This window comes from Cebus imitator, unplaced genomic scaffold (genome assembly GCF_001604975.1).
Source record: "Cebus imitator isolate Cc_AM_T3 unplaced genomic scaffold, Cebus_imitator-1.0 Scaffold83, whole genome shotgun sequence".
NCBI lineage: Eukaryota > Metazoa > Chordata > Mammalia > Primates > Cebidae > Cebus > Cebus imitator.
Window position 1 is genome coordinate 20,446 of NW_016107398.1, and position 12,333 is coordinate 32,778.

Here is a 12,333-nt window from a genome sequence, read left to right on the forward strand (position 1 = left end):
TATTTTTAGTAGAGACGGGGTTTCACCATGTTGACCAGGATGGTCTCGATCTCTTGACCTCGTGATCCACCCGCCTCGGCCTCCCAAAGTGCTGGGATTACAGGCATGAGCCACCACGCCTGGCCGAATCATAAAATTTTACGTTCTTGACTATATCACATTTGTTTTTTAAGAAATCTTTGGAGTTAGAGCAGTTGGTAGGTTTATTTTTATAGAGTACCTTGGCCTATGTGTTAAGTTGGTTGCATTTCTTGTATGGCTAGAATTAAAAAACCTTTTTTTATGTTGCCGTAGGCTCTTATATAGAAATGACAATGTGGAATGTAGAAAGTCTAGAACTGATGTCCATGTAAGAACTGTTTTGTTCGGTTTTGAATTTTCTCTTTACAAATGTAATAGTCTGCGAGCCACCACTTCGGTGTATCTTTATCAATCACTGGGGCAGTAAGTTTATTAGTATAAAATATTTGAAATTAAGAATTATAACAGAAACAAACATTTAGTTGAGCAACCAGTGTTTGAGTGCTAAGTGTGTAGTGTGTACTGGCTGATGAATTTTAGATACTGGTGAATAGTGAACAAGATAGGCAGTGGTCTCTGTCCTGTTGTAATTAAGCATAAATTTAGTTAGAAATGATACTGTTTTTTACATGAGATATTTTATATCAGTGGTATTTATACCTGGCCAACACATTTTGCTATGATTTGCTCAGTTTCATTAAATTGCCCTATTTTTATAGGTCAGAAGTGATCCATACTCGCATTTTTTACATGGTTTAATTTTGTATCACTAGGTTTAATAATTTGTGTGCTTCTGTGGGTGAAAAGATGAGGGATTTGGTTAATGCTAAATACCTCTGTTTATATAACCAGTTAATTGGAATCTTTTTAAGAGTATTTGACCTTATGTGAATTATTTATTGTCTTGTATGTAGGAAAAGAATAACATAAAACAAAGGCTGGTCATTATTTTAAAAATGCCCTGTTAATACTGCCACTAGTACAGAGGAACTATTTATATCCAGTGCTAAAGGCCAGCCAACCATATAATTTGATATATGTATTGTTTCTTAAGGAAACATTGCTGCAGTATTAACTATTTTATCAAGTCATGGAGTTTTTTGCTGGCCTTCTCAATGAAATTTAGTAAAATGAAACAACTGAGAGACAATGGATATTATGTATCATAAGGTGTGTTGAATTGTACTGAGTTAATGTTAAGTTTGAATGAACTTTATTTTCCTTTTGTCCAATAGGATGTACAGTTATCCAGCACGTGTACCTCCTCCTCCTCCTATTGCGCGGGCTGTAGTGCCCTCGAAACGTCAGCGTGTATCAGGAAACACCTCACGAAGGGGCAAAAGTGGCTTCAATTCTAAGAGTGGACAGCGGGGATCTTCCAAGTCTGGAAAGTGTATGTATTATTTCAGTTTTGTGATTTTGATATCTCATGTGTTTTGAAATAGGGAAGCCAATGCAGTTCTAGTATTTTTGTGCTACATGGCTTTATGTATTCAAAATCATGGAAGACGTTGGGTATGGTGGCTCAACGCTTGTAATACCAGTACTTTGGGAGGCCAAATAGGGCAGATCACTTGAGGTCAGGAGTTTGAGACCAGCCTGGCCCAATGTGGTGAAACCCTGTCTCTACTGAAAATCCAAAAAAAATTAGCTGGGTGTGGTGGTGCATGCGTATAATCCCAGCTACTTGGGAGACTGAGGCAGGAGGATCGCTTGAACCAGTGAGGCAGAGGTTGAAGTGAGCCAAGATCATGGCATTGCACTCCAGCCCAGGTGACAAGAGCCAAACTCCATCTCAGAAAAAATTAATCCAAAGTGATGGAAGAGACAGGATTGTGATTCAGTGGCCAAACTCCTCCTGTAACTGGAAATACAGAAGGCAATAAAACATTACAGAAGGTCTGATGCAGTGGCGCATGTCTGTATCAGATGCTTCAGAGGAGGCTAAGACCGCCGGGATCTAGGCTGTGGTGGGTGGGAGGATTGCATGAGGCCTAATGTTTGAGACTGTAGTGCACTGTGATCATTATCTGTGCATGGTCACTGCACTCAGACCTGGGCAACATAAGGAGAGCCCAGATCTAAAAGTCATTAAGAACAAAACAACCATTAGAGAAAGTACTTTATAATAGAGTCAAGGTTTCTGGCAAACTTAAAATCAAGGCCCTTCATTGCTGGGAAATCTTTAGTGGCTCTGTTTCTCCCTGGGGAACTTCTGTGAGCCCCTGGTATAGTCTAGTGTGAATGTATTTGCTAACTCATATCTTCTAGTACATTTGATTTTAATCCAGGATTTTGTTTATATTAAAGTGAAAGGAGATGACCTTCAGGCCATTAAGAAGGAACTGACCCAGATAAAACAAAAAGTGGATTCTCTCCTGGAAAACCTGGAAAAAATTGAAAAGGAACAGAGCAAACAAGCAGGTAAATGGGTTTTCTGCTTGTTGGATATACAGTTGGACTAGTTACATAAGGCAGTTGAAAGTATGTGTTTGAATAGTGGAATGTAAACTAATTTAATATAAAACTTGGGAAGTGTGAATTGGGAAAGGCATTTGTGTGGGAGGATTTAGATTTGTGCTGCAGTTCTGTGATCCTTAGTGGGGATTGTCTACATCCTGTGGACATAACTGCCCCTAGACAGACTTGTCCTTCTCATCCCCAGTAGAGATGAAGAATGATAAGTCAGAAGAGGAGCAGAGCAGCAGCTCCGTGAAGAAAGATGAGACTAATGTGAAGATGGAGTCTGAGGGGGGTGCAGATGACTCTGCTGAGGAGGGGGACCTACTGGATGATGATGATAATGAAGATCGGGGGGATGACCAGGTGAAAACCACGGGAAAGGAAAGAAAAAGGTGGTGGAGGGGGGCTCAGGGACACATGGAGTGCCTCTAACTCCATCCTATTTGTGTCTGTTTCTCACAGCTGGAGTTGATCAAGGATGATGAAAAAGAGGCTGAGGAAGGAGAGGATGACAGAGACAGCGCCAATGGCGAGGATGACTCTTAAGCACATAGTGGGGTTTAGAAATCTTATCCCATTATTTCTTTACCTAGGCGCTTGTCTAAGATCAAATTTTTCACCAGATCCTCTCCCCTAGTATCTTCAGCACATGCTCACTGTTCTCCCCATCCTTGTCCTTCCCATGTTCATTAATTCATATTTCCCTGCGCCTAGTCCCATTTTCACTTCCTTTGACGCTCCTAGTAGTTTTTGTTAAGTCTTACCCTGTAATTTTTGCTTTTAATTTTGATACCTCTTTATGACTTAACAATAAAAAGGATGTATGGTTTTTATCAACTGTCTCCAAAATAATCTCTCGTTATGAAGGGAGTACAGTTCTTTTCATTCATACATATGTTCAGTAGTTGCTTCCCTAACTGCAAAGGCAATCTCATTTAGTTGAGTAGCTTCTGAAAGCAGCTTTGAGTTAGAAGTATGTGTGTTACACCCCAACATTAGTGTGCTGTGTGGGGCAGTTCAACACAAATGTGACGATGTATTTTTGTGAATGAGAGTTGGCATGTCAAATGCATCCTCTAGAAAAATAGTGTTATAGTCTTAAGATTTGTTTTCGAAAGTTGATACTGTGGGTTATTTTTGTGAACAGCCTGATGTTTGGGACCCTTTTTCTTCAAAATAAACAAGTCCTTATTAAACCAGGAATTTGGAGAAAAATCACCCTGGTTTTTATTTTTGTATTTTATTATTGTTTACTTTAAACTCTTTGTTTTACAGCGTCCTCCACAAAACCCCTAGAATGCACTGTATTTTTCTTGGAGTCATAATCATTATGCATACCAACATAACACTACTCAAATTATATTTCATTGAGATGCATGTTGCATTGAGCAGTCAGCTTGACATCGAGTGGAGATTGTTTTCAGAATGGCTTTTACATCCTAATGAAAGTTTGGGAAGTATATGCTCTCTGGTTTTTCATTAGTGCTTTCTAGTCCAGCTGGTACCCTTTTTGAGGTTTTTGTTGTGTGCTAAATTGTTTTGTCCTTAAATAGGAGAGACTCAAAAACATTAAGATTTCAGGAAAATTCCAACAGCTGGACAATGGAACCCCTGCTTTCTTCTACTTTGTCCTTTTAATTATTTATAGCTCCAGCTACCTTCTGAATTCTGAAACCTCCATGCTACTGAAAAAAAAAGCAAAAAAACAACAACAAAAACAATTTCCTGATATTCCATAGTCTGCCTTCCCAAGTGACTGAGAACATAGAGAATGTTACACATCTATTTTATGCTAAATGATCTTTTACCCATATTAGCTCATCTTTTTGTTTTCCTTCAACTTTAATTGCAGTGATTGCATTTTTAGCATCCAGTCTTAAGACAAATATATTAAACAGCTACCATTGTTATCTCATCCTTCAAAGGCCTAGTTCATTTTTCTTTTTCAGCTTTTCCAGCACAGCAGAAAATGGCATTTACAATTTTTGTGCACACAAACCTTGGATTCCCCTATAAAGTTGGTATTGTTTCATAGCATGCAGCACTAGCCTTTTTTTTTCATCCTATGCATTATAGGCAAAACTTACGTCTTATTTGTAAGGATTTTATAGATTATTTTATATAACAGGTGACAAAGCAGAATATAAGGAAGAGGCTGGACTACCCTTGGAGCCCAGATACATGATATAAAGGCACTTCCTTTTGTATGTTAATTTGGTTAGAAATACTACCCATTTGATGTTTTCTGATCTGATGTCAGCTCATGTTATGCAAACTTTTAGTAAGTAACCCATGACTAGAAAATAAACTGGATTCTTAGGAGAGTGTAAGATGCTAATAAAACCTGTTTAATATTATGTTGTTAGCTGCAAGTTTTTGGAAAATACTAGACAAATTAGTCCAGAATCAAGTGTTTGCTTTTCTCTTCACTGTAGGACCCACACACAACAGCCTGTTAGCTGTGAATACCACAGTCTGCAGATGCTCTAGTCCGTTACATAAAATGGCATAATGGCATAATATTTATATGTAACCTACACATATTCTCCTGTATTAAATGATCTCTACATGATATAGCTGATAAAATGTAATTGCTATGTAAATAGTTGCAGCTGTATTTTTTTATTTGTATTTTTTATTAACTTTTAGTTTTTCTTAGCATTTTCGATCTATAGTTGGTTGAATCTGCATATGCAGAACCTATGAACATGGAGGGCCAATTGTACATTTAATTTTGTAGTAAAGCAGGTATTGAAAGAAGCTGTGGAAAGCAGTTTTAAATATTAGGTTGACACAAACAAAGGTAATTGTAGCTTTTGCCATTACTTTTAATTAGCCGCAATTAGTTTTGCAAATAGCTGGAGAGCACGACCACACATCTACACACACATATGGTAGGGTTATTGTTGGAATACCAGCATTTCTAGTTTGTCTTGATAGGAAAGTCATTTCACAGTCTTGTTTTAAGGCTACTGTGTGTTTAAGACAACAGTACTCTAGGTTTTCTATAATCCCATGTATCCTCATTTAACAATTTGACATTTAGGTCCCTAGACAAAACCGTAGCAAAATAGAGACCAGGTTCGATAAACCATCTGGTAAGATACTTTTTAGAATCTGATCCAATGCAGAGGAGTACAGGCTTTTTGGGAAAGGGGCTAGTGTTTTTAAAGGCTGTTTATCAGATGATATGCTTATAGTCACTGACATTACTTAACCCTGGGCCCTGCAAAGTAAGAAAAGGAGTTGGCTCAGTAGAAATTATAGAGAGTCAGAATAGTAGGTATGACAGTGTAGGTAAAGGGGATAGGTAATGATTTTAGAGTCAGGTAGTAATTGAGGGAGCTCTGATTTAATAATTGAGGGGTTTCAGATTGACAGTCTGATTAAAGGGCCCTACACGATTTAGTGGAAGTAAAATTGAGAACACGTTTCTCATGCTATGAAATCTAAACTGTCCTGTCATCAAAATCTAAACTGTCCTGTCATCATATAGGAATGCAATTTTCATTCAGGGTTAGAAAAGCAGGCGAGGAAGTGGATGAACAAAAAATACTTAGTAACATTTCCTTCTGATGCTGCATAATGTATGATTGGGAAAGTTTGGAGCATTCTGCATTGGGTAGTTACTAATTTGCTGCTCAGTGGGATGAGCTAATGGAAAGCTGTAAGGTGGGAATGGAGGCTAAATTTGGGATTCTCGAAAAGAGGGCTCCTCTTAAATTTCACTTCAGATGTTATTACTACTTAGTTGTGTGGCTTAAAGCCTCTTTTTCAGAGGGAACTAGATGTAATGGAAAATAAATTGGATAAAAAGGTCGTAAATTGGAAGAAAATGAACTGGTGTCAAAGTAGGATTGGGAAGAATGTAATAGTACAATTGACGCAACCTAAGCCCTAAGAAAACCGTGAAGTGTCAACACATGAATCTACTAGAACTTGGCAGTATGTTTTATTCAGGGTGAGTTAGGGGGAGCAAAGCCCGGTGTATAATAAAGTACAGAAGTAGAACAGTTGATAAACTATATACAAGTCCTAGCGTTTTGAGGTAACCTTGGTAAAACAAGAGCTTTGTGGAAGTGGTAGCAGAAGAAAGAAATTGTGTATGTTTAATAAGATCAGTTGAAAGTTCAGGAACATATGCCTGGCCTGACAAAGTGTTGACTGGGGAGAACCAGAAAACATTCATTCCTACTGACAGTTGACCTTTTTATTTATTATGAGAATTCAGCTACACTGATGTCAAATGGAGTTTTCGTTTCTGAACCCTTGTTCAGATCACATTGACCAAGAAAATGCATTTCATTGGAATTCAGAAGCATCCAAGAAAAAGTAACTTGACCAGAAAACCAGTAGACAGTAGTAAACATGACATAGAAATGACTGGTAAATGAGTTACATATAATGGCTGTACTATGGTCTGAGTATCTTTTAGGAACCTTTCACACTAATAAGGAGCACTCTTGGAGAATTTTAGTGTTTGGAGGGAACTTGGTATAAAGTAAAAATGTAAACTGCAGAGTAAAAGGTGAGCATAGACATACCCGACCAGACAAAAGCTTTCCAAATGTTTGTTAGACACAGTTAAAGTAGAAAACTGCAGAATTTGTGTTTGCATTAGTAACTTTCAAGTTAAAAGAAATCTCAATTTTGGAAAGCATGGATTTTTAAGAGTATTGGAGCTAATGCCTTTTGTGAACTAGAACTACAAAACAGACGAAGGCGAGAATAGTGTAATGGGATGAATCCAATTGACAAAGGGACTAGTAAGGAGTTGGAAGAGGAAAGCATGTTGGATTGTTTTTTTCAAGTGGCACACAAAAGCTTTGAGAAACGTGTCCCTGAAGTGCCGACAAATTTGTATTTGGAAAAATAACTCATACAGTCCTTTAACAAATCTAGAAAAATTGGGGCTTATGGATTATTATAGTTTATTACCAAATTTTTGGATTTAGAAAGTTTCAACTTGGTGTGTGAAAGTTTCCTGTGAGTGGGGGATGGACTTTTAAATCTGGATTTCAAGGTGGTGCAGTCCAGACCTATTAAATCTCTAGGATTGGGACTCATTGATACTTTAATTTTTAACTTTTTTTCACACAGCCAGATTGGAAAGATACTACAGACATTGATACATTTTTCAAGTTGCCACAATTCCAATTTTTGGCCCAAACTGTGAACCAGTGCACCAAAGAGGGAGAAGCAACCCTGTTTGATAAAGAAGGGTGAGGATTAGGAAAGGACATAGGGCTTTCAAGAAAGGGTGGCTGGCTAATAAATTTAGTAAAAAGTTGACCATGTATATGTGAGAATTAAGGGCAGTAAGAGAAAGTGTGACTGGTATGTTTTCATCAAAGAACTGAAGGCAGCTGAAAGGGTCAAGGTATACCTTTAAAGTCTAGGCCCCAGAGTAAAGAAGACACCAAGGGAGTCATCTGGTGGGTACAGAGGAAGGGGAAAAAATTCCCTTGTTCTTTAACAAAGGCTGTTAAAGTAAGCTGTTAAAGCCATAGTACTGTCAGTAAAATGTCATGATGATGGAAACGTTTTATGATGTATTGAGCAATATATAATAGCGACTAGTGACATGTTACTGAGCCTTGAGATGTGGCTAGTGTGACTGAAGAGTTGGACTTAAATTTTTACTTACAGACATGACATGAGACTACTGTATTGGATAGTTCAGTGCTATAGAATATTGAGAAGTTTCCAGACAAATACTGCTAGTGGTTACTAACTCAAATGTACATGAACAAATATGACTCCAAGATTTTGTGTGTCGAGTTGATGTTTTCTTTCCTAGACTCTAGGCCCAAGGCTTTAATATTGAAGATATCCTTAGTGAGGGCATCTATAATGGCAAGATTTTGCAGGCTTAATCCATGTTGCTCACACCTTCATATAGCAGTGCCTCTTACAGGATAAACTATATTGTTAAATGGGAACCCATATTGTCAGTTGCTTCATGCTCAGGGAATAGTGTTTTACAGGCTTTGTATGTATGCAGCCTGCTAGGCAAGCATTTAATTGACAGACTCAACAGTTCTATTACGTACATATGGAAGTAATTTCTGTGTTTCAAGGAGCTTCAGAAAGATTACCTTGTTCATTGCCCTATGGTTATTCAAATAGTAGAGCCCAACATTTGATCTAGGCATGACTTTATTCAATGGTGTTTTTTGTCCTAGAAATTGAATAAACTGTTCCCAATTAGAGCTAACAGACAGAGGTCCTAGCAACTTCTTTAACAGAAGGGGAAAAATATCACCATACCATTTCATTCTCCTAGAGTCATTTATCGATTGAATAGTTGGAAGACCATGTAGAGAAGTGCCTGGCTAACAGCTGAAAGTTTGCCATTTCAGGCAACTTTGTTGGGCTTTAGAAGCGAAGCAGAAATACAGAGAAAATACAGCTTCTCCCACCCACATGTATTTTTAAACTATTTCTTCTGGCCCAGAAGACACTTTTCCAAATATCTTGGGAAAAAACCACTCTGTCAGTACTCTTGAGTACTTCTTGTTTTGTTCTGAGACACAGTCTTGCTCTGACACCCAGGCTGCAGTGCAACCTTGGCTCAATGCAACCTCTGCCTACCAGGATCAAGTGATTCTCCTGCCTTAGCCTCCTGAGTAGCACGTGCCACCACACCTGGCTAAATTTTGTGTGTTTTTAGTAGAGATGTGGTTTTGCCAAATTTGCCAGGCAGGTCTAGAACTCCTGGTCTCAAGTGATGTGCCCACCTTAGTCTCCCAAAGTGCTGGTATTACAGATGTGAGCTATGGCACCTAGCTGAGTCTATATGCCTGCCATGGCAGTGACATTGCACAAGTTGTAAAAAGAGACTCCCGCAGGGACATTAATGTGAAATAGGTCCATTGACAAGGATTCAGTCACTTGCAGACTCTCACAAACCACAATAATGAAGTTGGGGTGAATTTGAGACATAGCCTTCCTCCCCAAAATTCTTTTTTTTTTTTTTTTTGAGACGGAGTTTCGCTCTTGTTACCCAGGCTGGAGTGCAATGGCGCGATCTCGGCTCACCGCAATCTCCGCCTCCTGGGTTCAGGCAATTCTCCTGCCTCAGCCTCCTGAGTAGCTGGGACTACAGGCACGCGCCACCATGCCCAGCTAATTTTTTGTAGTTTTAGTAGAGATGGGGTTTCACCATGTTGACCAGGATGGTCTCGATCTCTTGACCTCGTGATCCACCCGCCTCGGCCTCCCAAAGTGCTGGGATTACAGGCTTGAGCCACCGCGCCCGGCAAAATTCTTGATCCAAGAATCCACCTGTCAAGTTCAATGACTGAGACTCCATTTCTAGCATAGTCCTTGGTTAACAACTTTGACTAGTTTCCATCCAGGCTTATTCCATGGACCATTATGTCTTGGTGTCTACTGCACTTACTGTCTGTCCCTGTTTTATGGATACTAGCTTTTTAAAGAGGCATAAATACTTAAAAGCCCCCATTGGCCTTCCTGGGGGAAATTACCTCAAACCACAGGGTAGTCTGCTAAATAACAAGCTAGAGCCAGCTGCCAGCCTAACTTTGCCCAGGTCTACATTTCTGTCATTACTTTAGTTTCTTCATCCCCACAAACTTACCTTTTCCCCAGAACCTTATATCCACTCTCCATATATTGTTTAATACAGTTTGGCTGTTTCCCCACCCAAATCTCATCTTTAATTGTGAAGCTCACAATCCCCAACTCTGTTGAGGGAGGGATACGATGGGAGGTGATTGGTTCATGGGGGCAGTTTCCCCGATGCTGTTCTTGTGAGAGTGAGTTCTCATGAGATCTGATGGTTTTCAGGGGCTCTTCCCCCTCGCTTCCTACACAAACTCTGTCTCACCTTCCTGTAAGATGCGCCTGCTTCCCTTTCTGCCATGATTTTAAGTTTCCTGAGGCCTCCCCAGTCATGCAGAATTGTCAAACTTCTTTCCTTTATAAATTACCCAGTCTTGGGAGGTTGTTTATAGCAGTGTGAAGACAGTCGAATAGTTTTCATGAATGCTGGAAATGCTGTGATCTGCTCTGCCACTGCCAAATCTCCCATCCTGGATTGACCCTCAGTACTTTTCCTTTTAGGGGTGACCCAGCTGTTTGCCTTGAGCAGCAGGAGTAGCCCTTGGTAGAATCTAGCTCCCCAGGGGAAATCTAAGCCTCTTAGTGTTTGCTCTTTTTTACCCTCTCACCTGGGAATACAGTCCTCTCTGCAACATAATGGCCCTACTGTTCCCTCACCCACTCCCTCAGCATGGGGATCAGGCATATGGCAGTACTCCTTGGTGAAGTTTATGCTGCTTTCTTTTAAGCATTCACCTGAATGTGTAAGGACATCTTTCCTCAATAGTTTCTCACTTCTTAGAAGTCTGCAGTCTTCATTCAAATGTCTTGATAGCTCATTTTCCAGAGAGCTCTGTAGGTCTTGGGAAGTGTCCTAGCTTTGGTTTATCTGAATAGTCCTATTTTAACTTTTCCCACACAGATGGCAGCCTCTTGCCTGCCCTTCTATTTGTACACTTGTCTATTTTCTCTTTCTCTAAATGCCTTTTGGGTATTAATACTTCACTGGTGGTTCCATAGCCTTGTCCCCACTTCTGCAACTTGAAGGCAATTCTCAATTCTCTTGAGCACATTTTTACTTAGCAGCTTCTGAATATACCAGCCACAATTAAGGTACAATTTGGTCACATAACTTTTTCCCTAAGAAGAAATTTGCTGCTCAAGACTAATAGCCAACGTTAAAATGCATACTCCTGTATCTGATGTAAATGTGTTATTGTTAATGTTTAGAATTAAAGATGGAACATCCTACTTTATAGCTACTGTTAGTACCCATGTGCCTTCTAAATATCTTTTGAATAGTTTTACTTTTTTCCATCTTGACAGCTACCATCTCAATCCAAGCTTCCATTACCTTGCTCCTAGCTTACTGCAGTATCCTCCTGTCTACCCTTCATCCACTTTTACCTTTTTCCAATCACTTGTTTCTACAACAGCCATATTGGTTTTTTCAAAACACACAAACAATCAGGGCACTTATTGACTTAAAACCATTTCTGGCATTACTTGCCCTTAGGAGAATGACAAAACTTTTTAATAGAGTCCACAAGGCCAGAGATAGCCTGACCCTTTGCCCATCCGTACAGCCTCTGCCATATGTCCCCTTACTTTCTCTGTTCAACCACATTGAACTTTATTCCTCTTACCACTCATGCTCCCCACCTATTTGGTTCCCTAGTTACCTTCTCTTCATCCTTCAGATTTCAACTTGTGTCACTTCCTCCAGAAAGCCCATCCTACCTTTCTTAACCAGGCCAATAGGCTGTCAAAACCAGGAATCTCTTTGTAGCACTACAGTACTCATTGATTTGTATGAATATTTGATTAATGTGTTTTTTTAAATTAGAATGAAACTCAGAGCAGGGACCACATCTATTACTTGTGATTAATATATTGCTAGTGGTTAGCACAGTGTCTAAACAAATACATGTTGAATGAATACATAAAAAGGGGAGAAGAAAAAGGGGAGGATTGGCCCTCTGTGAGGCAGTCTTGCCAACCGCAGAAATGCAAAGCAAGGCTGAGGAAATGACTATTCACCAAACACCTAGAGGGGTATTGTAATGTCTTGTGCCTGTCTCAAATGGGTGCATTCTTATGGGTAAGTTTCACTACTACAACTTTGCAACTTTTACTATAATAGTTCACATTCCTCTTCTAATGTCAGTCTCCAACAAATCCCTCAGTAATTCATAATCAGTAATCTCATGCCAAGAGAGAGGGGCATTATCCAAAATAGTTGGGTGTGTCCATTGCATGCAGTTCTTTTTTTTTTTTTTTTTT

General features: G+C 39.3%; 1 protein-coding gene across 7 annotated transcripts in view; it reads left to right on the forward strand.

The window, feature by feature from the left end:
• Window positions 1–3,724, forward strand: part of LOC108308159 (heterogeneous nuclear ribonucleoproteins C1/C2) — a 16,696-nt gene extending 12,972 nt beyond the window's left edge. For 4 of the 7 annotated variants that reach the window (XM_017533841.2, XM_017533844.2, XM_017533843.2 and 1 more), the window contains 4 exons: window positions 1,257–1,414; window positions 2,332–2,445; window positions 2,687–2,847; window positions 2,947–3,724. In XM_017533841.2, the coding sequence (XP_017389330.1) occupies window positions 1,257–1,414; window positions 2,332–2,445; window positions 2,687–2,847; window positions 2,947–3,030 (517 nt within the window). In that variant the 3' untranslated portion in view covers window positions 3,031–3,724. The remainder of the gene's footprint in view (window positions 1–1,256; window positions 1,415–2,331; window positions 2,446–2,686; window positions 2,848–2,946) is intronic. The other 3 variants (XM_017533842.2, XM_017533846.2, XM_017533848.2) reach the window with 1 other exon arrangement.
• Window positions 3,725–12,333: the final 8,609 nt, after the last annotated feature.